The sequence below is a fragment of the Liolophura sinensis genome, chromosome 1 (assembly GCF_032854445.1).
Source record: "Liolophura sinensis isolate JHLJ2023 chromosome 1, CUHK_Ljap_v2, whole genome shotgun sequence".
Lineage (NCBI taxonomy): Eukaryota > Metazoa > Mollusca > Polyplacophora > Chitonida > Chitonidae > Liolophura > Liolophura sinensis.
In genome coordinates this window covers 61,433,668-61,459,385 of record NC_088295.1, presented here as the reverse complement: position 1 = coordinate 61,459,385, position 25,718 = coordinate 61,433,668, and the positions used below count along the sequence as shown (strand labels likewise).

The window sequence follows — 25,718 nt, the reverse complement described above, 5'->3', positions numbered from 1 at the left end:
GAATGAACTGAAGACTTCTCCCTTTTGATACGACGCCGTGAAGGTTAGGAAGGTGATAAATGTTATGATTTCTCTTTCAGCAACACGAGTTGGCAAAATGGTGGTCATGCTACGTTGACTTTGTTAAAATGTTATAGAGAAAAGTGTAGGCTGCATGTAGTGGTTTGGCATGGTACCGCGCGAAAGTTATGGAATTTAGAATTTATGGTTTAAAATTGACAAATCTGCTGCAAAAACAGTATGGAAAATCAATGGACTCGTGTAACCTAAAAACAACCTACATTTAGGCCTACATGTATGACAAGAAGATATGTGCCGAGAGATTTTATTGGGTAACCCGCTTATGCAGCAAGACCCATTTTTAAAATATTTGGTATCACCCGGTCTCCCCACTTCGTCGTCGGCTCCTCGCGGGTAGACTACCAACGGGGGTTCACCTGGGGCAGTCCCATTTCCAATAAAATAAGGACATCAAATTAATCATATGCACTTTTGGTTATTTACAAAGAGCCATCTAGCGGTATAATACATGTACCATTAGTTTGGAAGAACCTGGAAATGAACACACATTTAAGGACGTGGGTTATCTGTAGTTTAGACTTCATTTTTGTTTTACCACGAGCTGAGGAGATAAGTACAGCACCCAACTCAATTGCACAATGGAGCTGAAAATCTGGAAGAACTCACCTCACCTGACGAATCATCTCAGTTGAATATTGGGAGATTAAGTCACATGTGAATTCATTAGTCAAATGCTTTCTTCTTAATACTCACCGCGTTTAAAAAATGATGCCAAAACCCGATGAAAGAGCGTGAAAACTTATTTTAAAAATATGATCGTTTTTTTTTTCTTTAAGGAGAAAAGGGTATTTGAAAATGTTTTTTTGATATGGTGAGTGTTTGGGACTACCTCTTAGAATATACAGTCTATGCATAATAATGTTCAAAAAATAAGGATGTGATACATATCTGATAAATTTATTTGAATGTAAATTGGTGTTTATATCCAAACACATGGAGTTAATCTGAATTATGATAATACTTTTGAATATATTAAAAATATAAATATGATCAAAATCCAGGTTGAGCGCATTTGTTAGCTGAAAAGACAAAATTCTTGGGCGAATATATTTATTGAACATGTGTTGCATGCTTATTTATAACATTATTACGCAAATGGCTCCGAATACTCACCATCTAAATATTATTTTCAAATGTCTTCTTCTTTTTAAAGAAAACTCGAAAAAATACTAACCACATAAGACGACATTTACAACTAACTTTTCGCATTATTTCGTCTGAACTTCATGTAATTTTTTATGTTTCATTCACTTTTAACAGTGTAATCAGGGTTACTTAATTCCCTTTGTCATGACAGGAAACTACAAACTGGAAAGAAACAAGTAAGATACGCTCTAGATTCTCTGCGTAACAACAATGGACGCATTTGAAAAACGGCAAATTGTTCAAAGCATAAATTAAATATGTATTTTGCATACTTAGATAAAACAATATATACAAATAAGCAATGCTGAACATTTTCACTTTAGAAGGCGTCTCTATATCACTGATGTCTTAAATTACTATCAAGACTATATTTCAAGAAAACATATGGGACAATATTTGGACCTTGGGATAACAGCTAGTTCTGCTTAATTTCTTTGTTGACAACCGGCGAACATTTCTGTACACATTTCACGTATCACAGCAAAAGGGATCCATTGCGTAGAAGGGGGATTGGTGGAGAAAACCATATCTCTCTATACTACCTGGTGTACTTTTAGGTTACAGAATCAGTAGAACGTGTAGAACGTGGTGAACGTTTACATATGCCGTCCAGCATTGACAAGGAGCATTTCCAATGATATAATGTGTCATACAGACCCAATCGGTCATAGAACAAGAATGCAATTCCACTTATGTAAAGGTACCCATGTAACGTTTTAGGACGGATGGACACGGTGTCCGAAAAAAGCAAATGCCGAGCCCGAAGCAGTTAAGCACTGTAAAGCTCCAGTTGTCTGAGTTCTCACACATGTATGCCGATTTTCCGGAAGCTCGAATGCCGTTGCTCCGCCCAGAATCGCTTACTCACGTCATCTGGTGAGGCTGCATCTGCTTCGTCCAGGAATTAAGTATCATGGTGTCATCAAGATTTCTTGAGGCCAAACACCCGGTCCAAGAATGTCCGTGAACGGCGTTTGTATTCTACCACTTCGCGACAAAGACTGTGAAAGGCTTCCACCACTTTAACCACATCCTCTGATGCTGAGAGTTCCAGAAATGGGCAGGCAAAATCAGCACCCAGCCGAGCACCTGTTAGAAGATAACATGTTTCAGCCTTTAGAAACCCAGTTCGTAAACTCGCACCATTACACCCTTGTCTGAAGTACATGTACAACCCGGTAACCTTTTATTTATATACATCCTGTCGGTACTTTTAGAGTGCTTGGTGTTTAACGGTACTTTTAGAGTGACTGGAGCTTAAAGGTGTTGTAACAGACCTAACTATATCTCAGCTTAGGAAATGCTTTGATGACTACCATGCACTTACTGATCACAGGGAAACATATTTAACACTATAGGAGAGGACTAGGTGCTTCAGTATATTTTCCATCATGTGCACCATCAACACTTACTTATATTTAGATATAGGGGAAACATCCTAAAAAAATCTTAAACCGAAGTCTTTCAGCTGTCAGTCCACCATTCTGTGTGTATTACTGTACCGTGAAAACAAAAACAAATATCTGCCAGAAAAGCCAACTTTGCTCGACAGCTCTTACCACCGTTATCTAGCAGGTAACAGTATTAGTTTCCTAATGGCCATAACAAATGCTGTATGCATAAGTCGGCAAGTGGAGATGTTATTGAATCAAAGAGAGAAGGGGGGAGATAAAGCCTATATACTTCCTACATAAATAATCAGATAATCAACAATTTTCATTCACAATCAAATGGCTATCTCAGTATTTCGTGACTTTTCATTTGCCTGTCATCGATAAGGAAAGAACCAGGGGAGGTGTTATATACCCGACTCCAGAATATTCACGCTACGATTACCTGTATACGTCAGCATTTCAACTTACTCTTAGGAAATCGACGTAAATTTCGCAGTCAGTCTTAACTGTTCTTTTATGCACGTGCATAATCGGGTTTTACATATTGCTTACATATACACTATGTTTATGCTACAGTGGCCAGGTTTGTGGGTTCAGGATAACCAGGGTCGAGGAAACGCTTAAAGATGCAGCTAAGGGTTGGCATAAAAAACACCACTATATACTGCATGGTCAGCCATTTACGCAACTACAGAAAAACTTTAATTGGTATTTAATCCAAATAATTTCAGTGGAATTCGATGTAACAGCAAACAGTCTACAAGACGGCACTGTACCATAACAAGGACTTCATACACACATAAAAATGAACGTTAAATTATTATAGAGTTTTATAACTGTAAAGTACATCTCTCTTGTCAGAGACGTTTCGGTGTGGATACTAATACCGTTATTCGGCACATAACTACAACTTTGTAATGTTTTCCGCTTCCACTTCCAAATGCCTCTCAACGACGTCAACAGTAACATTATTAAGATCTGCCGTCTAGACCCTCCCAGACCTTTATGTCTTGACCATGCAGGTTGGGTGTTCAATACACACTTTCGCATGGGAAGCCAGGTGAGATATTTCACTCTCTTGTATTAGGTTACACATGAACTTGACAATATAAGTAAACTATTCTTGAGCATCTCTCGAGCACATTGTCTATACTGTCTATGCATGCCTGACTGAAATAAGTGTGATAGCATAAGTATACTTTTAAACATTTCTCACTTAATTCATCCACATTTATAACGGTCGTACCTTCGTCGTTGGTAACCTGTCGCACGTGTGTCATATCGGATTTGTTGCCTAGAACCACCATGGGGACGTGGGTAGCCTTCTTACCCTCTTCTATCCGACGTTTGATGTCGTGAAGAGCGTCGAAACTCTTTCGGCTCGTCACAGAGTATATTAACATAAATCCGTCCGCCCACCGTATGACGTCATCACGAGCACCATGGTCCCCGTCCTGCAACCGAATATATTAGACACGTTTTAAACCAAACAAATGACTGGAGACAAACAGATCCTAGAAATATTCGAGCATCCTTTAGTAATGGAGCCTGGCTTAAGTAAATGGCTCTAATGAACTTTGATTGGGTACTGAAGCGGCGACTCTTGCTCAAGGCGTTGAACAAAAGCGTTGAACCTGACGTGAGTCGTTGCACCTGTCTGTTACAGGTAATTGTGTTTTTATAATTAATACATGTACATATAGTTGTAGCACGGTTGTGTAATTAATTAACGTTTCGCTACAAGATTGCAATGCTACACATTAAAATTCCACGAGTATGCAAAATATGCACAAAAATTTAGTTTTTATTGTATGCTTTTAATTCTGGGACAGATCACGCAAATGCTTGTGTTTTAGCCCAGTGGGAGGAGTGACATGTCACGTCAAATTCACGCATGAAGATCAATCTTTGATGCTTTCATTGGAAAGATGAAGACAAATTAGGCTTCCGGATGAAGATTTAAACGTTTGTCATAGTAAAAACATTTTGTCTATAATCATTTGGTACTTTTTTGGGCGACACTTAGGCCTATGCGTTCTCCTTCATCTAGAATATAAGATAAAGTCCTTCAGCAGTCTACTGGGATGCAACGCTGGTGTGCTGTCTTCCCCAGAGAGCTAACCTTGTGATGGAGGCCTACAGGAGTTGGCAAAGCACTTGTGACTTGTATCCGGGAAAACAACAAAGCGTTGGTTTGAGTTACGGCAAGAACAGAGAGCGGAATGTTAGCACGCCAAAAATCGTTACAGCATAAACTAGAAACAACAGGTGCGACGTAAGATTAATTTGTTCCCGCGAGACTAGAAACGTTAGCCAATCACTGGAGTGGTTTACTAAATACCCGGAGTTAAAAGGTTCAACAGTCAACATCATTAGTTCTAGTTGTTTGTATTTACGGGTACATAGTATGCACAGAGACGCTCTAATAGTGCCACACGCCATTTATCTGATGCCAAGGGCCCAATTGTTCAAAACAGGTTCAAGATTTAATAGCCAGACATAACTTTAAGCCACGTCTTCAAGTTTGTAGCCTAAAAATGGTGTAACATAACATTAAATATGAACTAAATCTGCAGCTGTTATAATCTGACTTTGGAGAACTGCATTGGCTGCTAAGTTTGGCTAAAATTTTTAATATAAAAGATGGCTTAATACCAATATTAACTAAGGCTGTACACTTTCGAATAACTGGGCTCAGAAGTCTTGTACTTATGTAGACTTTGTACCTGAATATACAGCTGTAAATTGATATGTACTTCATTTTGCCTAAAATGTGTACTCTTTCATTGCAGGATGGTTATTGAAAAGAACGATTTGAAGTTAAACCTTCCATTTGCTCGGGAGAGATGTTTCTTTTTTACAGACACTTATAGAGACTTTTAATGCATGTTGCTGTTTATAATTTTATTTTGTTCTTTTTCCTAATTATTTTGAGACAGCAAACATTTTATGATACCGATGGATAATTATCTACATGCAGTAGTGTCAAGAAATTTCTCAACCAAAAGTTTAGACATAAGTCGATATTGAAATCAATTGCTTATCTCATGACTCATAATTTATTTTAAGGACGTCGGTTGAGCTTGACTGTACTACTGTTATTTTCCGAATGTCATGTATATCATGTATTTCCACTTTATTTACAATCAAATTAGCCCATACGATACCACAGGTTCCAGTGGTTGAATATGAAAATTAAAAGTACCTAAGGTAAATCTTCATTCTACACATACAGGACAAAAAGCACCTATAGCCACTGACAACATATAAGCTTGCTTAAATTTATTTATTTATTCATTTGCTTGATGTTATACGCCATACTCAAGAATATTTCACTTATACGACGGCATTTTGGTGGGAGGAAACCGAGCAGGGATCGGGGGAAACCCACGACCATCCACAGGCTGCTCGCTGACCTTCCCACGTACGGCCCGAAAGGAAGCCAGCATGAGCTGGACTTGAACTCACAACGGCCGCAATGGTGACAGGCTTCTGGGTCTTTACACTGATCTAGCGCGCCAACCAACTGAGCCGAGGAGGCTCGCAGCTTGCTTACATGAAAGAAGGATAAAAACAAGTATGCTTGAGAGAAAATAAGAATATTGGAATAAAGAGGGTTGGTAGTAAACGCAGCATCCCTGCAAAATCTTTTTGATTAACTTGCAGCCATGCACACAATTTTGAATAATGTAACAAGCGTTTCCGGTTGTAAAATATATGCTGAATTATACGAGCATAATAAGTCAATCTCACATCACTTAACAAGCTAAATTTTTACTCTTCATTTACTCTAAATTTTTGGGATGAACTGTGTCATCACATTGTCAGCGCAATATTACTATTGTTACCACACCTTAAATGAACACACAACGTACGCCATCCTGGTGTCAGTAAATAATGAGTTGACGAGGCGTCAAGTCGGTGTTGAAACAGCTGAACATTAATATCGCTGCACCACACACATGCCAACCTAATTAAATTGACGCAGTAAGAAAACACCGTGTTATTATTACCGAATCCATCAACGTAAAAACCAAACGAAAGTAAACTATAGATGTGAAAGAGGAAAAATAACGAGCCATTTGGACTTTCACCAGATCATTACATACCTAACATGCAGCTCAATGCTTGAAATGATCTATGTAGATAAACATGAAGTGTGTAGAAGACAACACGATAAATCATATCTCTCTTTGTTTTTACATCAGGTATCCAGAGGTTGCCAAAGGAAAATGAGTATATGTCAGGACAAAGTGCTTACAGTTATGTGTGTTACATATGTACTGCCTCTGCCGAACACCAGACATTCCGAGCTAAGACGGAGAAATGATGTAGGTTCATTCAGATAGACCGCACAGTCTTATTTAAAGTATCTCTGCTTGAGCATTTACCACTGTATTGTTGTTATTGAAAACAGATCAGGACATTTCGCCACGGCTTTAGGTTTCGATGTCTTACGTGTTTCACCTATATACAGCGTTTTGTAGGATAAGATTATGCAACAAACCGGGGTATGCAATAGGTGGATTTGGTAGCTTTGTCGCAGTGTCTATAGTTTGGTTATATTTACATTCTTTGTGGCACTCAATAACCCTATTGCTGCAGAGTCCAGACGATAACTCCGGTTTCATCCAGTCATAAAGCTGCCCGCCCCCTCCCCCCCCCCTCGTATAAGTGATAACTTTTTGAGAATGGTGCTAACGGTGCCATGGCCGGGCGATGGGACGATGGTACGATGATGGCCTTATCTACCTTCCAAACATACAGCTTATAGAGAGTAAAACCAGAGCAGCAACGACTGTGTGATAGTTGGCAAATGCTCAAACATAACCAGTAAAATATTGCCTGTATGCTCGATTAAACAAAATTAGGGTAGGCTTATTATTCTAACTCTTTAGGCAAATTCTTAAATAGTAGTAAATTACACGTCCCCTAGCACTATGGCGTAAGCAGAATTAGGTAAAAGAAATACAAAATGATGTTACTTGCAATTTATAAGACATGACTAGTATAGAATTACTAAAAATTAAACACCTACCGTAGATCGGGTGTCCAGTATTTCAAACGAGACGGATTCACCATCGACAACCGTTGTGTACTTGTATTTAGATTCTGAAATAAAGACAATACATGTACAGGCTATTCGTTCTGATATTCACAGAATAATGTCCAGCTGCATGGAAAACGAAAATATACATAGGCACATACCTACACTGGTTCACGTTAGTCGGAAAGCTCTGATTGCTTTTGTGTAGCAATCTGATATAGCTATTTCATTGTTCCTTTGGTCTTGATGGTAATAAATGTTCTGATTCTAAAATCCCCCACAAAATTCCTATCCTATCACACAGGTGAAAAGTCTTGAGTATGGCCTTCATGACTGTATATGTTTAATTTTAGAAAACGTGTGTATATATCAAAAACCATTACCTGAAGTTTGGTCGTATTCTCCAATAAACCTCCGTGTTAAGAAACGAACAGCAATAGCTACAACAAATAAGAAAAACTACAGTTTCAACGAAATTCATAAACTACCATTTGAATCATTGCAGACGCAAGGAAAACATCAACAATTGTTCTCAGAATGAAAGTGACATTGTAATTTGTAAAACAATCAGTGTTCCATTAGAATCCCGTCAGACACGTTTAGGTGAGTGTATATGTCTACGTTAGAATATATGTATTTTATCCTCCTCTCATAGTCGTCTTCTCGACTCTTGGTATGCAGTTGGGAAACCCTCGTTGAGCTGGCGTTCACGGAACATTAGGTACCTGCCAGCAGTTGAAATTAAGTGTAGCAGAAAAACACAATTACCGTGAAAACCCTGTCTTCTTTAACTGCACACAGTAAATTCTCATCTTTGCTAAGCACTTTGGCAGATGCTTCAATCTTAATGCTAAAGAACATGGATCCAGAAAGCGTTTAAGTTTTTCACAGCGTAAAAATAAGGCTTATCTGATTGACTGTCAAGATATATCTCCATTACTGCTTCCCGATCCACAATTTGGTATGGGCACGGTTAAGTTTATTATAGCACCACTTCATACATTATCATGAGCACAAGTATCACCAATCCATATATAAAAGGATCACAAAATTGGCAGTTTCATGAAAACTCTCCTATAAAAAGACGACATTTACTATGTTACCGATAACGAGATAAAAACAAGAGACTCCGTGTTAAAGCAATACAGTTATTATGCCTTGTCCTTTGGCGATGAAATCTAGCTGTTCTTGTCTCAAGCCGATAAAATAGTTACCATGTGACAATAGATCTCCAAGAATGTTTTTTAAGTATATCCTTAGCCGTACTGAATATATTAACTGAATCAAAATACGCTTGTGTTCATGCCGGCCAAAGCCAGGGTATTGTCATTTTTATTACAGTATTTTATCCACAGCCACACACTCTATATTTTCATGGTAAGAAAGGCGGAGTGAACGTGTATAATGCTACCTTTGACACCCCAGTAGAAAACGAGCTAATATACAGCCTTGACCGGCGGTTGCCCTCAAGAAGTAGAGCACTGGTCTCCCCACAGGAGCTGCTTCAAATGTCAGGGAAAACATGTGGTGACCAGATTTGTAGTAATAGAAAACTCATGTTTCAACGTACAATAATATATTGTATATATCTGTGTATATTTCGCCTTTGTAACAAAGGATTTACAAGGCCAATAATACAACAAGCAAACTGTGTGATGAGTGCCTGATGAGGTTAACTGAACCAGATATTGATATTGTGTGAACAATATTCTGCTTTTACAACAGCCCATGAGGAAGTGGGAAAGTCTAAAGCGACGAAGACGGGCATAGATACTGAGTGCATGATAATATACTGTCTTTGCATAAGTTAATCGCTTTAACAAGAAAGTCATGCACGAAACCATACAGAATAAAACGATTTTAGTTTAGCTTAATTCGACGCATGTATTAAAGTTTCTCAATAAAACAGAGCTTAAAAATAAACATCATAGTCTTATGATTTCCGATGCTTTCATCTTTTTAGTTCCGGTATTACAAGTTTAAGTCATTCTTATGCCCTCACCCATAGTGCTAGGCGTCAGGGAATAGCATAATATACCATATAGCCTCAACTCATTTCCAGTCGAAACTGAAACAATTTTCTCTGGACTAAACACCAGGCAGTATATCCTTAACAATTTATTTATCTATTTAGTTGATGTTCTACGTCGTACTAAATAAAGAATAGTTTATTTATACGACGGCGGCCAGCATTATATGGTGGAAGGAAACCAGGCGGAGAAGCCAACATACACTACCGGAAAGGAAGTCAGCGTGAGCAGAACATGGACTGATGCACAGCGACCGCATTGCTTTAAGGTGCTCGTGTCACTGTGCTGTTCTACTGGTACGTTATAAAGAAACCTTCGGTCGAATTTATCACCGGTAGCGGATACAACAAAACAAGGCCATCAATGATCTTTATATGCTCTCCGTACGCAAATCGTATACTCAGGAGTCAGCTGTTGCTTTTAAATTAAAAAGCAATCATTGTTGTGCATGGTTCATCAAATAAGATAGATTGACGCAAAGCATCATGCTTAAACCGCATTAGGGGACAGTGAAACGACAGGTTGACATATCAGTATAGTGGCTCGTTCGGGTCGGCTTACTTGTCTTTGGTAAGGCGTCTCAGTGAAGCAGGTCTAGATAAAAGAGCCGTGGAAATCCGTCCTACAACAAGGAGGCACATTACATGAACTCTAAGGATTCCTTCGTCGTCATGTGACTGAAAAATTGTTAAGTACAACATTAAACCCCAAGCACTCACTCACTCAAACAGCATTACCACATGCTTGACTTACTAAGGTTTCAAACATTGCAACACACGTATTTAAATACATCTTTGACGAAAGAAAAAAAAACTAATCATAAGTTGTGAGACGACGGTGTATGGAATAATAAAAAATAAAGTTACTTATTTACTTATTTGATTGGTGATTTACGCAGTACTCAAGAATATTTCACTTATACGACGCCGTCCCGTATTGTGGTAGGCCTCGGATAAAGCTATTTGGTTGAATTAAGACTACTCCAGTAGCTCAAGGCAGGCGGAGGCTGGCCTGGCCATCACATTTTTAAACCATTGTTCTAAAAATTTTCTAAAATTTCTAAATTAATTAAATTTTAAGAAATGCAAACAGGATTAAATTTTCTGTTGACAAATCAAACAAGATACTTACAGAAGTTATCTTCTCAGTGGATATATTTCTGATAGGCTAATTTGCACCACCTTGCGTACATTTGCTAAAATACAAAATCCAGGAAAAAATCTAATATGGTCTCGGACACCATGGCAACAGCCAATCTGAACGATGCGAGTTGGTCAAGTTCGTCTCATATTAGTACTACAAAGTTGTTGGGCAAGTTTTATGCTAATTACAGACGATTTTGTAAAATGGCCTAGTCGTCGGCCTTGGGCTGCTGGAATACATCGCCTCCAAAATTACCTGCGTGTAGGCATATATGCAGCGGTGTAGCCTGAACCAGAAAGAACCATCTGAGTCATTAAGGCGGATTTTACTTCAACATAAAATTAACGTCCATCAAATGTACCAATATACATATATATACAATATATATATATATATATATATATATATATATATATATATATATATATATATATATATATATATATATATATATATATATATATTTATTGGGTGTATTGTATACAATATATCTGTGTAAAGGTTTTACCAATATGGCGTCACTTTCGAAGTACAATCACTTAATTTGATTACAAGGATAAATGTAGCATTCAAACGTTTTAACATGGTGGCCCCTTTTCCACAACTTGTTTATCTCTTTGCAAAACACGATGTTATGCTTTTTTTTCTAAAAACGCATTAATTTACTAACACTTTTCCATATATATTTTCCCCCAAAAATGAAACATTTCACATTAGCACCAATAACAAAACCTGACATTTTAACAAGGTCATAGTCAATAGTGTTCTACTGCTTGAACCTCCCAGTCGAGGTACAGTATAGCTCAAAGAACTCACATGTATACAGAGTTCACCGGCGTGAGACTGACCCCGGGACAGATTTGGTTCATGCCCTGGGCGAGGTATGCCGCTGTTCTGTGGGTCAGGACTACCATTTATCACCTGCCCAATATATCAGCCCGTCAGGTCTTACTGACATGCTTAAGTCTGACTTCTGGGTTTTCTCCTTCATACTCAAAGAACAGTCGAATAACCAATTCAAGGTATATAATGTAATGGAGTGCATTGTACATTTTTACCGTAAACTTGTCTTTAGATTTGTCTAAGATTTTCTTACGAAAGTTTTTTTTTATCAACCTTAAAGCCGATGTTTAGGCATTCTGACTCTACAAGAAATTTGTCCTATTCTCAACACAACGTTTAATGTTGGAATAGCTCATACTGTCCAAGGATAAATAATGTTCACACAGAATTGTCCTCGTGGATACAAACCCAAAAATAGGTAATGTGACGTCACCGTACGTTGGAACTAGTCATAGAGCCCATCAAGCCCATTTTAAAATATGAGTAAAAGTAGTCTAAGATATAACTTTTAGCAGTCTATCTGAATATAATTTGGAGCTAACTGTTTCCTTTAAGTTTCGAACATTCATCATCAAACGCTGGTAATACTGTGTGAATCGTAAAAATGAGTACCGGTTTGTCTGAATGTGGAATTAACAGTGCTAACAAACAGTTCTAGTTATTATAACTGTCTGGCAATACCCTAATATGCCATAAAAATTCACGAATAATAAAACACTGTTCTATTTGCTAAAACTCTAAAGTGCCCTGACTCTATTCGACAAAGTTCCTACATTTAGCTTGTACATCGTTTCTCGTCATAATTTTGCTAATATTTATTAATGAGAAAGGTTATAGGCTCCTGTTAAAGGAAATGAACAAATATATAAACGCTAAAACTAAGTTCACATTAGGTAGAAAATTTATATTTTTAGTTAAATCTGCATAAAATAGCATTTTTGTTTAAAAGATTGTCAGTTTGTAAGTTCCTTTCATTAGTGGCCATAATCAATTTGAATATTTGAGTTTAGTCAATGTAACCATCATAAGTGTAAAAGAATGGCAAGAATCGAGGTCGAGTTGTCAGTGTTAATTTACACAGAAGTGCTTTGCCAGCCAGGTTTAAGAAAGTTTTGGGTCAAGCTTAGCTCTCTTTTCAGAATATAGGTTGCGGTTAAGTTTAACTCATTCAACACCTTTTGGAAAATTGGAATGTGCAATGGCGTGGGTGTGTTTCACATCCAATATACACATGCTCCAAAAAGTGGTCTGAAGGCTTTGGACCTGTGTCCAAAACCTGCTGTAGGGCAACTGAGGTCTATTTATAAATATAACAGAAGAACTGAGAGGTGCCACATGAAGAGAAAAAACACTTGAGAAGTCTTTGGGATAGTATCCCATGGCTTACAGGCTTACTCTATACTTCAAATGTTAATTATGCAGTGATATGTATTCAGCTATCGACAATTTCTTAATGCTAATTTAAAACACACATGAATAACGTTTGCACCGATTTGTGTCTTAGTTCCAAAATGCATGAAATAGCATTCCAACTAGCAGGAGAGTATACAGATGTGATTGGCGATGAAAGGTGTGAAGGATATATGTGTAGAATAAATGGCAAGCGATAACAGCTCAGTCCACACTTATCACGTTCCTTGTGTACTTGATAGCCATTTAACGTTTCTTGAACATAAACTTAACATTTGCTTCCCTTGGGCGTTGAGAAGTGCAGCTGCAGATATAGGAAATGGTGCACATGCAGTAAATTTTCGAGCCTGCAGAACTTTGTAACCCACAGAGCACAGACGAAGTACCCTCTTGACATAACAGTAGGCACATGACTGCCTATATAGCGTTTGGTCTAGCCGCATGCTGTGGTCTCCACGGGGAAAAGTTAAAAAGGTGGGTATATTCAATGAAAGGTGATATCCCAGACAACTGAGTCAACAGTCGGTGAAACGTTATCTCTGAGACGTTGTATCTTATCCTTGACTTCAGCACCACTACAACTATAAAATGGTTAATTTACCCTTGTTGTCAACAGCTGTGTATATTATTTTAACATTTGAAAGTAAAACAAATATATAGTTAACAAGTTTTGGGGGGTTTTTTTGCCTTGGGTTTCCAATTCACGACAAAGCAAACACATTCTATATGAACACCATGAAGTCAGCTGGTTTAAAGTACAATTGAATTCAGGAAAGCGACCAGAGGCAAGTACATGTACGTCAAAATAGTCCCAGAAATAAAACAATAAACACCTGTTTGGAATATCGCAGTACAAGTACTTTTTGTCACCCATACTGTACAAGTTTCAAATATCCTTACTCTACAGGATTTAAACATATCCATAATTCATAAGTCTTCTTCTGATGTAATGTTAATTCTTGCTAAAATAAAAATAAAACATTAGTGGTGTTTCTTTTCGTACATATCCTACCAAACATGGTGAATGAGAATTAAACTATATATGCACTAGTCTTTAACTTTAACGAACGTTTTAAGAAGCTGTACACGTACTTGAAAAGCTGTGCGTTTAACTCGGCTCCTCTGTGATTGTGTGCAATTAACCACTACAGTAGTTTCTTTAAAGGTATGCGTGTATCTATAAATAGTCACCGACGGATCTGTAATGGTACAAAATGCAACCCCTTTGTATAGTACCTCAACCATCTACGCGGAATTGATGCAGTTTAAATTGGTTTCTTTGATCAGCTCATGTAAGCATGGGCTCTTCTTATACACAATGGTAGTGGAAACGTGAAAATCAAAGATGTTTAGCTTCAGAGAAATTTCACTTGCAACAGTTTGTTGGCGCGACAACACAGACGCAGCCATCGATGAAAGATCTTTTTCATCGCGAAATTCTTTCTTTTCTCTTTGAAATTTTATAAAGTAGCTTGGAGATGCATGAAAGAGATTGCGCTCGTGAGCCTTTTTTTCAAGTGTTCCAAGGAAGCACTGTCCGTTAGCAACCAGTATAAAACGAAGGACTCTTGCTTTGACTATAAACCGTACATTTATTAGACCAGGAGCAACAATATTGCGATCATCATATGTTTGTACCGAGTGCGCTGAAGAATTAATCCCAAAAAACGTACTGTATACTGCGTATATACGTTAAATGACCTACAAATTCGTCCATGATAGTAGCACATTTTGTCTGCATCTTGAATTTTAGCAGATTTGAAAAAGATGTTTTTACGGTGTAATTGGGGTGTAAGATGATACCCAACTAGAACAGTGTAAGTTTCAGCACTATGCATGGCAAGGAAAAATTTATTTCATTCTAAAAATTCACTTTTGAGGCGCAAATTTTTAGGTCATTTACCGTAGTTGGTTGAAAATAAGGTTCACCACAGTTACCAATCTCACCAGTCATCACAAATTCTCAGACATTAATGGACCACTTCGGTGAAAGCCTTCCAGGTAAAAGCCACATACATGCATTTACCCAGAACATAAACAAAGTTTCCCGATGATGTAACGTTATAGGGCCATTCAACCACCACTTAGGTTTGCACTGCTTGAGAGAAACCATACACCGTATACTATGGTCGTACGCCAACGTAAACATATATGTAAAAAGTAGACCAATATTTGTCGAATACGACACGCAATGGTATTGTAGAATTCAGCACTACTGAAATTAAGCAGATTTTAGAATTTGAATTGTCACCGCATATTTTTGTGGTCAAAAAATATCGTTTTGAGCGCATCAAATTGTGATCATGTTAATTATATACAGAGGATAAGCTTTCACGTGCAGTGACGTTTGTGATGATATACACGTCTATGCCTATGTACATGAGTAGAATCAACGTAAAACACTGCAAAGGCGACATCTGAAAGTGACGACGTTGAAATTGTGCATGTACAATATACATACAAAATGCACCGTGTTGAAAGCCCTATTGTGGCTTCATTCTTACGTGTACATGTAAACTGTAGTTCGTGTCTATGGTCCTCTTTACCCTTGCAACATCACATTTGGAACTTGGTAATTACAAGAGATAATATGGTATTACCAGGGCTAATTTAAGAAGCCTGTCGATAATTAAATGACCGTAAAGAAAGGTATGTAGGCCTATACGTAAAATGAATGTAACAGAATTGGTTCCTGTAAAAGCTCTCGCGCTGAGATTTTCAAGGAATCACATGTTTCCGCAACCTACAAAAATTCGATTAACTCAAAAATGTCTTTGACTTATAGTGTCAGCGTGCATGCTGGGTGCACATGTATATACACGATTTTCACAAAAGGGGAAGTACAACGGACACCTTAGCAGGGGGTTTAGGCTGAAATTAACGGTCATATGGTAACCAGATTCCGGTATCCAGAGAGGGCTGTTTCCATACCGCGGGCTCTAACAAAGTACATTTGTTGTATATTTAGAGGTAGAGTTCCTGTAAACAAAGACCAAACAGAATGCGGACAGGGCACAAGAGAGCGGAAGTGAGGGCCCCATGAACGGCCTGATAACCCTATACTGGTCTCTGGTCCAGTGTGTTATGATGCATTTCAGGGCACGTATAGGCCATACTATATGGAATAAATCTAAGGTTCAAGGAATTTTGAGGTGTTTGGTAAACTTCCGCAGTCCACTCCCTTGGGGTATTTTGTTTTGCAGGCTTCTCAAACTCTGTGGTACATCAGAATGTGTGTAACTGGCCAATATAGCTTAACGGTTCTATATACATGTATAGAAGCCTATTGCTGACTATGTATGTATGTATGTATGTATGTATGTATGTATTTTAGGGTTTAACGTCGTACTTTAACAATTTGCCAGTCACATGACGAAGAGGGATCATTATTTGTGTGTGCATATACACTGTGTCTTCTTGTGGCACGGCGAGTCCATGCCACTAAAGTGCTATCGCCACAGAAGTATCACGCCGAAGACAGCAGACATGACACCCCACCCAGTCCCACTATACTGACACCTGGCCAACCAGTCCTGTTTCCTTCCTCTAACTTCTCAGCCCTGGGTTCCAAGAAAAACAGCTTGTACCATTTTGAGAGTTTTTCGTATGACCCGACAGGGGTTGATCCCCAGTTTCCCAACTTCGAGGGGGACACTTTAACCATAAGGCCACCCAACCGGTCAGCTGGCTATCTAAGCTGAGTTTGTACACACCTTTTACAAGTTCAAAGGTGACTTCAGGTTAAAAATGAGATAATCTAAGCGTAGCCATGCATAAAGATTGTAATCTATGTGACTCGCAAACGGCTTCACATTGTTGTACAGAAACCAATCGCTAGCTATGTAAGCTGTGTTAGTAACACACCCGCTTCAAGTTCTAAGTAAGAGATGACCGCCATAGTGGCCAAATAGTCAGAGTGTCCGTCTCGAAATCGGGAGACCCTGGATCAAACCCGGATCGCCTTCATACTAAAGACTTTAAAACTGGTACTTGCTGCTGCCTCGCACTAAGAGATTATAGCAAGGAAACAGGACTGTTTAGCCCGGTGTCAGTATAATGTGACTGGGTGAGGTGTCAAGTCTGGTGGCATGGACTCGCTCTCTGGCAAGAAGGCACAGAATATGCACACACACCTGACTGAAAAATTGTTTATTTAGAAATGATATATTCTACGCGTAGCCATAAAGAATATGTGGGACTAGTCAATAGCCTCGCGATGTTATGTGGAAAGTATTCGCTATCTATATAAGATGTGTTTGTACCTCACCCGTTTCAAGTTCAAAGATACCTTCAAGAAGTACAGGAGAGGTACAGCGTTGTGTTCATATATATACTCTATACAGTATTCATTAGAAATGAGATACCGGTAATCTAAGCGCAGCCATAAAGTACACAGATTTGTACATAAATGATTGTATCCTATATAGCATTAATTTTTTAAGATTAGTGATATACTGTGTATAAGAAAACGTTATACATATATTTGATATAAGAAGTGCAAGTATATTAATTAGGTACTCAAGCAATAAATAACCTCTTTTTCAAAATATGTTCATAATAGACTTATCTTATTTTCGCAATTTTATGAGTTGTGTATTACATTATTGAGCAGTAATTAGCTTAACTGTTGTTACTGTTTCAAAACCTAGTTTGCATATATACCTTTAACACTAAAACAACAGAAAACCCCCCAAAAGCCCCAAATTGTCAGTAATAGTCCAACAGGTTTATATGTGAACCTGCTGCAACGCAAATCATACATGTATAGATGTACTATATCTGAAGCAAACGCGTACATAGAGCTTGGATCATGTATCGAGTTTACACCACGTTTCTTGCGTAATGGCCTTGTTTCTGTAAGCTTGTCAAGATGGCAGGGTTCTCGTTATCGAACTTATTTTCTTATGACGGAAACTGTCAGGAAATAATATCCCAAGAGGCAGTAGCCAAGGAAAAGGAACAAGTAGAACCCAGCAGCCTGCTAACAGATTCATAACAAATGTGGCCTCATTTTCGCGATGCCACTTGTTTACATGAACCAACAGAATAGAGTTACAGAAAACTTCATCCAAGAAGATTGAATAAGTTTCATACACCGTTAATTGTTCATTGCCAAATGTTCAAGGTTTAACTCAGGCTAAGATAAGGATAATAAGTGCTATTTATAAAATGGATCAAAGTATACTTCGAAATTCGGCATACACTTATTAAAACAAATAAACGTTGCGTCCACTGTGTTCCGTGCTGATTGAGCATTTATGATTTCTAAGCTAATATATGTACATGCGCATACCACAGGGCACGGTTCGTCCAAAGCTTGTTTTAGACTTAATATCAGATTTAACTTTCTGCCAAGCCTTCAATACTGTACTTAGCCTAAAGAATTGCGCACCAGTATATTAACTATGAACTAAAATCGCTGCTGTTATATTTTGACTGTGGAGAACTGCATTGACTGCTGAGTTTGGCTCAAATTTTAAATATAAAATATGACAAGTATATGCAAATAAACTTTCGAACAACTCGGCCCAGATGATCAAGTATATATACATGTACATGTGTATAAGCATTTGCTATTGTAACAGAAATGCAGGATGCCCATTATTTCGCTGTAGTCGTCGACTGGGAGAGTTATATAATAACCGCGTGGTATACATACACACGTGTGCCAACAATCACACTTAATTCGTCAAGCTCTAAACGCTAGCAAAGTTATAGGGTGCCATTCCGCTAACTGGCATGACTGGATATTACTTAAAATGATATAATTAAATGAGCGGAGGATGGCATGTCCACATATATTTTCTATTAATATTGTACGAATGTATTATTTCTATGTACTTTTTTACATTCTTTTCAGCCAGTGGCTGAACATTCAGGCATTAGCGATCTTACTAAATGCGGATTTGTGTTACTTTCCAAAGTCCATGTGCAGATCGGTGTCTGTTGGAACTACCACTATCTGAGACGAATGCAAGAGCGACCTTTGACCCAGCAATTAGCGAAGTAGCCATAGCGTGAGTGAGACGACCTACGGAGTTAAGCATCTCTACACATCTGCAGGTAATAACCTTCCCGGTAGAAATCTGTCAGTGTCTTAGGCAATGGCTACTGCCTGATAGAACACATCCATCTTTACAACACTAATAGGCAATTTCAAATTACTCACCACTTTTGCCAACTCCGTCCATTCCAACCATGGCCACTTTGGTCTCCCCTAAGGACGATTTCTTTCTCCGTAGGTAGGGCCGGAGAGTTGTTCCCGTACCTGATTCTGTACCTGGTCCGCTCATTTTTATACGGTATAAAATGAAATCTAAAGGAAAACAGATGTCTCAACAAAAACGATAGAAAGTATGCGCGAACATGAAACACTGTTAAAGACGCACTGTAGGTTTTCCCATTAATTTGGTCCCGATATCATCATTTACCACGTATTGTAAAACGCACAGGTGAATGCCTGCATATACGGGCCTACCACAAAACTGTGTTCGTCTTCAGTGAAAAAGCGTCCAGCGAACACTATCCGCGTGATAACAATCCACATCTAGATTATCCCAGCAGCAGCAGCAGTAGCAACGGGGTGTGTTTTACTCCAGAGCATTCACCGCCGGCGTTTTCTCTCAGAACCAGGTGAAAAGGCACAGTGAACTAGTCCAGCGGCCAACCGTCTGTTGTACTCTCTTCTCCGACTGTCGTGGCCATCCAATATCCACACCTCATCAGGCCAGAAATACCATCGCCTTCCAGTGGCCCACTGCGCAAATCATGGAAACACTTCTTCGGGGGTTTCTATATATACATATGGCTTCGACTGCTCTCGCCAATCCGAAGACAAACGATGTTTACTAGCTTACCCTAGATATATGGCCTATACAACTTCTTCAGACATGTCAATATAATTAATGAGTTAAATATGTTCAGGTGAACTTGTTGCTAGTAGGTCAGACTTCTAAACTGGTACGGTTACTCACAGAACATGATGGCTACTGGTCATCAAAGAAAATGGAAACTGATACAGACACATCGTTATGCCAATAACACGATGATCTGGCCTATACACAATAGATTTAGACACATTTTAAACTTAGCCCAAGCAAAGTTCAAACATTTCAAATTGAAATAATTCAAACATATCTAAATCGAAATAATGACGATGAAGATGTTGGTATGTTCCACAGCATAATGTTTACACATAATATATTATCTCACGTTGTTTCAGTATAAATGGACACATCAATAGTGGTATACTCTGCCATCGTTGATCAAACAATCGAATCAGTCGCACGTTGTTTCAGCATAAATGGACACATCAATAGTGGTATTCTCTGCCATCGTTGATCAAACAATCGAATCAGTCACACGTTGTTTCAGCATAAACAGACACATCAATAGTGGTATACTCTGCCATCGTTGATCAAACAATCAAATTAGTCGCAATTTGTTTCAGCATAAACAGACACATCAATAGCGGTATTCTCTGCCATCATTGATCAAACAATCGAATCAGTCGCACGTTGTTTCAGCATAAACAGACACATCAATAGTGGTATTCTCTGCCATCATTGATCAAACAATCGAATCAGTCCCGCGTTGTTTCAGCATAAACAGACACATCAATAGCGGTATTCTCTGCCATCATTGATCAAACAATCAAATCAGTCGCACGTTGTTTCAGCATAAATTGACATATCAACAGCGGTATACTCTGCCATCATTGATCAAACAATCAAATTAGTCGCACGTTGTTTCAGTATAAACGGACATATCAACAGCGGTATACTCTGCCATCATTGATCAAACAATCAAATTAGTCGCACGTTGTTTCAGTATATACGGAGATATCAACAGCGGTATACTCTGCCATCATTGATCAAACAATCAAATTAGTCGCACGTTGTTTCAGTATATACAGACATATCAACAGGGGTATACTCTGCCATCATTGATCAAATTAGTCGCACGTTGTTTCAGTATATACGGACATATCAACAGCGGTATACTCTGCCATCATTGATCAAACAATCGAATCAGTCGCACCTTGTTTCAGCATAAATTGACATATCAACAGCGGTATTCTCTGCCATCATTGATCAAACAATCAAGTTAGTCGCACGTTGTTTCAGTATATACGGACATATCAACAGCGATATACTCTGCCATCATTGATCAAACAATGGAATCAATCGCACAGATTTTATTAAACACACAATGTAGGCCTATTCATTAAAAGCTCGGTGAATTACGAAGAAATAAATGTATCGCAACTTTGCTTTACTATGTTCGTTTTATAAATGATATAGTGTTCTATAGAAACACATAAGTTAATCAAGAAAATTAATCATAAGATAGTGCAGTCGCCTACTTTCATTTACCATTCTGTCCAAAAGACAAGCAGTTAAGAAACAACATTCGCTTTTGATTAAGAATATTTAATTGTACATTGATTCTTCTGGTGAAAATAGATTCATTTATTTATTTGACTTGTATTTTACGGCATACTCAAGAATATTTCATTTATACAACAGCAGCCAGCATTATGGTGGGAGGAAGCTGGGCAGAGTTCGCGGGAGACCCCCGACCATCCACACATCACTTCAGATCTTCCCACGTACTACTGGTGAAACAGAAACCGGACATTTATTGTAAATACAGCTCTGTAACGCCAACAGAACCAATGTTTCATGTAAGGAAGTTTTATCGACAAGGCATCTGTACTTTCTTTCCTTTCAAGTGCCACGCATTCTTATCAGCTCTCGCGTTATCCCTTACAGGACCTCTTAAGCGCACGGAGAACAGCGTGCATGTTGTCAGTTCATTCTACTCGAGGTACTACGTCATCGGCTACGGGTTGCCTCGTACATTTTAAATGGGAAAAACCGAACCCAGATGCACAGTTTATGAGTAGCACATGGAAGTAGTCCTCGGTAGTTCCTGTAATCATAAAGGAGGGGCATTACCGAAGCACATGCGATTGATATTAAACAGTAGCCAGAAGGAGCCGGGATATCAGACTTAATCGGAAAGAATCGAGTCTGTACTTCAATTATTATGGCTTGTAAACATTTTGGACATATATACGAACTAATGGCATAGTCCTGGTCAGCTCTGGTATATCTACATGCATATACACACATGCAACCTCCTGTCTTGTCAAGGGCAGATGGCCACAATGCCGTTGTTCTTGGTGGATATAACAGGTAGTCCTGCCCTATTCTGGTACCAGAAACTAGCCCTATTCTGGTACCAGAAACTAGTCCTTTAACAGTAGAGGTGGTATGTTTCTGAGCAATTTGTAAACTTTCTGCACATCTGGAGTCATCAGGACATAGGTCTACTGATAACAGTTTGGTATAGATGTAAGTTTGAACAAGGAGATCAAACTTACGAACAGAACCAGTGTACCATAGGTCTACTAGGATCTCGTTTAACAATTACCTCAGGGGTCTTAAGTTTTCTGCTGTCTTATTCCATGGCAACTGTATACGCCAGTCTCTACTGGATCCTGGTGGTGGTAGTTGGTAGTTTGTTTAATGGCGTTTCCATTCTAATGAATGATGCACGCTACAACCTAAAATTACGAGGAATATGCTAATTATATACCGGAATGTTCCCATATATCCTCACAACAAAAGACAAGTGATGAACTGCGCACTTTTCTGTGATTTTAAAAAAAATGCAAACTTTGTCTACAGATGATCCATACCTGGATGGTAAATTATTGAAAGGAGCAGACGATAGATTTGCGCACGAAGGTGATTGACAGGCGTCATGATGTCAGAGGTCTGTGTTGGTGTCGAAACACATTATATCGTTAGAAAAACAGGGGATGTGTAACACATGTAGGCTGTGCTTGCAAAAAGAAGCTGTCACAATCTAAAGATCTTAATTAGAGAATCTCTGACACAACCTTGATGTCAACGTGCCACAACTTTTCGTTAGAGATCATGATACTCTACACGTCACGGACGTGTGATATTGTGAGTATTTTGTAGAATTCTACTCTCGAACAAGTAGAATTTCAGTCAAGTTCACCTTTAAACGTAATAATCACAATTTTCAGATTAGAGGTCTTTATATGTATGGTGAAAATCGGAGGTAATTACTCGCTTAAATCTTTGACCTTGGTATCATTTTAATTTTGTGAAACTGATGGATGAATTGCCAGGTAAAATGTGTATACCTATGTAAACCGGGCATGCAATCGCGAGTCAATGCGATTGTATGAAAAGGTTGGAGAGACACGTTGCGGGAGGAGCTTACGAATGTAAGTTACACTTGGCTTAGGCCGTTTCTTGTACAGTTTCCCCTAAACGTCTATCACAGTGTCAAGCTTATTTGTAATATTTGTTATTCTTGAGCATTCTCTGACAAGCTCAGAAAACTACCAACCTGCTTTAGACATATATTGTGCTGTGGCTGCGATGCCGCTACGTTCTGAGATACATATACGTATATATCAATTTCGAGCCTGTAAATGGTTTATGCCCAGACAGCACCGCACACACTCGGGCTACAATATCCACGAAATTGTTTTCGTGCGCGGTTAAAATGTACAGGTTGCAAAGGAAATGTATTTTGGATATTCTTACACGGGGAGCGAAAAATTTTGGTTCCGTCCCACAATTAAAACCACACAGGTAAAGTTTAATGCTACTATAATCTAAACTTGTTTTTACCATATCTTATCACGGTAATTGCAATCAACAATCTGCAATGATCGTTTAGAGGAAAGCGGCCAGAATTGCGATTTTACACCGGCCACAAGAGCGCCTGCACTGACTGTTTGTTCCGAGACAAAATCTAATACTGTAAACCTTGGGTTTCAACGTGGCATTCGACATTACAGCGTGTGTTGTAGAAGACGGTCCCAATGCTGATATCTTTATAGTGCTGATTTACTGAAACAAAGCCTAGGCCTAATACTCTTGAGTCGCGCAGTAATATCCCGCTATGCTGAACACCAAGCACAGATTTGAATTCAATGGTTGTTGTTTTCTTGTGAACCCATGCTCAAAAAGTTTTCACTCAGACAATCGCAAGAAATTTTATAGCTGGAAGAAAGCGGAGTGCCCGTCGTAAACCGTCAGCCTTTGGCAAGTTAACGAATAACGTTTCAACGTGCATATAAAGTACAGATATACACCATACTGGCGGAAGACAAGTGGCTTTCAGCGGAGGTTAGACTGCGCAAACAACCACTCGAGAAAAGTTAATCGTTTATTTTACATTTAGAGATTTCCCGTCCAAGGGCGGGTTTTATCCTACACCTCGTATGTCCAATTGAAAGACGAGCATCTTAACCTCTCTGCCACGTCCCGCTCCCACTAAGCCAAGATCTTTAAATGTAGGTATGACCCTACTCCGCATAAACATCATTGATGACATTAAACCGAGTGCATACGTGTAGATGAAGCGTTTGCCTTTATTACTTTACGGAGCCACAGGCATATTCATAAAATGTGCTTAAATGTGGAAGTCACATAATAAATGCCAATATTTAAATGGAGTTTGATCTCAGAAATACATGTACTTATAATCAGGAAATCTGCTTCCTCTAATACACATCAATAAACCATTTTAACTCACCTCAAAAATAAAGCGTTTTGGTACACGTGTGTGAAAAGACGTGTGTCATACATCTGGCAGCACTGAGTAACCACGGATGTACACCGATAGAACACGTATCAGGTAGCGCAGATTCAGACACACGTACGAGGCTCTCTTTTAACAAGTCATCCTATATGTAAATTTTTTTCGTGTATGTTGTAACCTCTTTCTTAAATCATATTTCCAGGCAGGTTATGACGCAACTGGGTGATGCTGTTTAGGAGAAATTTAGAAACATGTACTCACAATTTTTTTAAGGCAGCGTGTCAGGTTCAGGACAATTTCAAAACAAAAACAACAACAAAGCACTAATAAATGTAAAGGTATGCAAACGGGAAATAATTATTCTTCTACTGATCAACATGTACATGTAAGAACACATACATCCTTCCATATACAAACAAAATATACTTCAAAAATCCATCATAATTAAATATAAAAACATTTAAATTAAAAGTTTATCAAAACCTTATTGCAATGAGACTCGTTTAACATTATATTACTAACCAGCAAAGTGACAAAAATATTAAAGACAAATACTGGTAATTTCTTAACTTTAGGGAATTTAGACGTGCAGCTGAAAAACAAAATGTCTCAAAGACCGACTTTGGTCTGCAAATGATAAAGTTAAGGAATCAAACCTGAGTAATTAAAATGATTATGGCTGTACAGCTGATCTTTATAAAATGAGGACTTAAACATATTTGTGCAAAATACTAATCTACGCAAGCAGCATTGTAGAAAATGTATTACAAACACAAAGTGTTTTACAAATTTTACATAAAAGTAGAAACTAACCTGTCCACAAACAATTTCAGATTCAATTCAAACATACATCTATAAAGGTGTACTGCACACATATATTGTTGTATATCTATATTTATCCACGTAGTATACTTTCCAGATAACACAGAAATGAATAGATATCTGAGAATTCAATTAATTTTACAACCGTTTGTTTTATGCATGAAGATAGAACAACCAGACAGTGAGAATGTATTTTGTTTTTGATCT

General features: G+C 38.3%; 1 protein-coding gene across 1 annotated transcript; it reads right to left on the bottom strand.

The window, feature by feature from the left end:
- Window positions 1-1,811: 1,811 nt before the first annotated feature.
- Window positions 1,812-19,823, bottom strand: LOC135482300 (ras-related and estrogen-regulated growth inhibitor-like). The gene is made up of 5 exons (XM_064762217.1): window positions 19,264-19,823; window positions 8,052-8,108; window positions 7,660-7,733; window positions 3,868-4,075; window positions 1,812-2,316 (listed from the first exon to the last, which is right to left on the bottom strand). The coding sequence occupies exons 1-5, from the start codon at window positions 19,385-19,387 to the stop codon at window positions 2,150-2,152; spliced, it is 630 nt and encodes a 209-aa protein (XP_064618287.1). The 5' UTR covers window positions 19,388-19,823; the 3' UTR covers window positions 1,812-2,149.
- Between the last annotated feature and the right edge of the window lie 5,895 nt (window positions 19,824-25,718).

Bases quoted from the DNA above. Each gene is read 5' to 3' on its own strand.
- LOC135482300 (XM_064762217.1), bottom strand. From the start codon at position 19,387: ATGAGCGGACCAGGTACAGAATCAGGTACGGGAACAACTCTCCGGCCC. The intron at 8,109-19,263 runs GTGAGTAATTTG...TATTTGTTGTAG, and splicing joins GGACGGAGTTGGCAAAAGTG to CTATTGCTGTTCGTTTCTTA. The intron at 7,734-8,051 runs GTAATGGTTTTT...TCTTTATTTCAG, and splicing joins AGAATACGACCAAACTTCAG to AATCTAAATACAAGTACACA.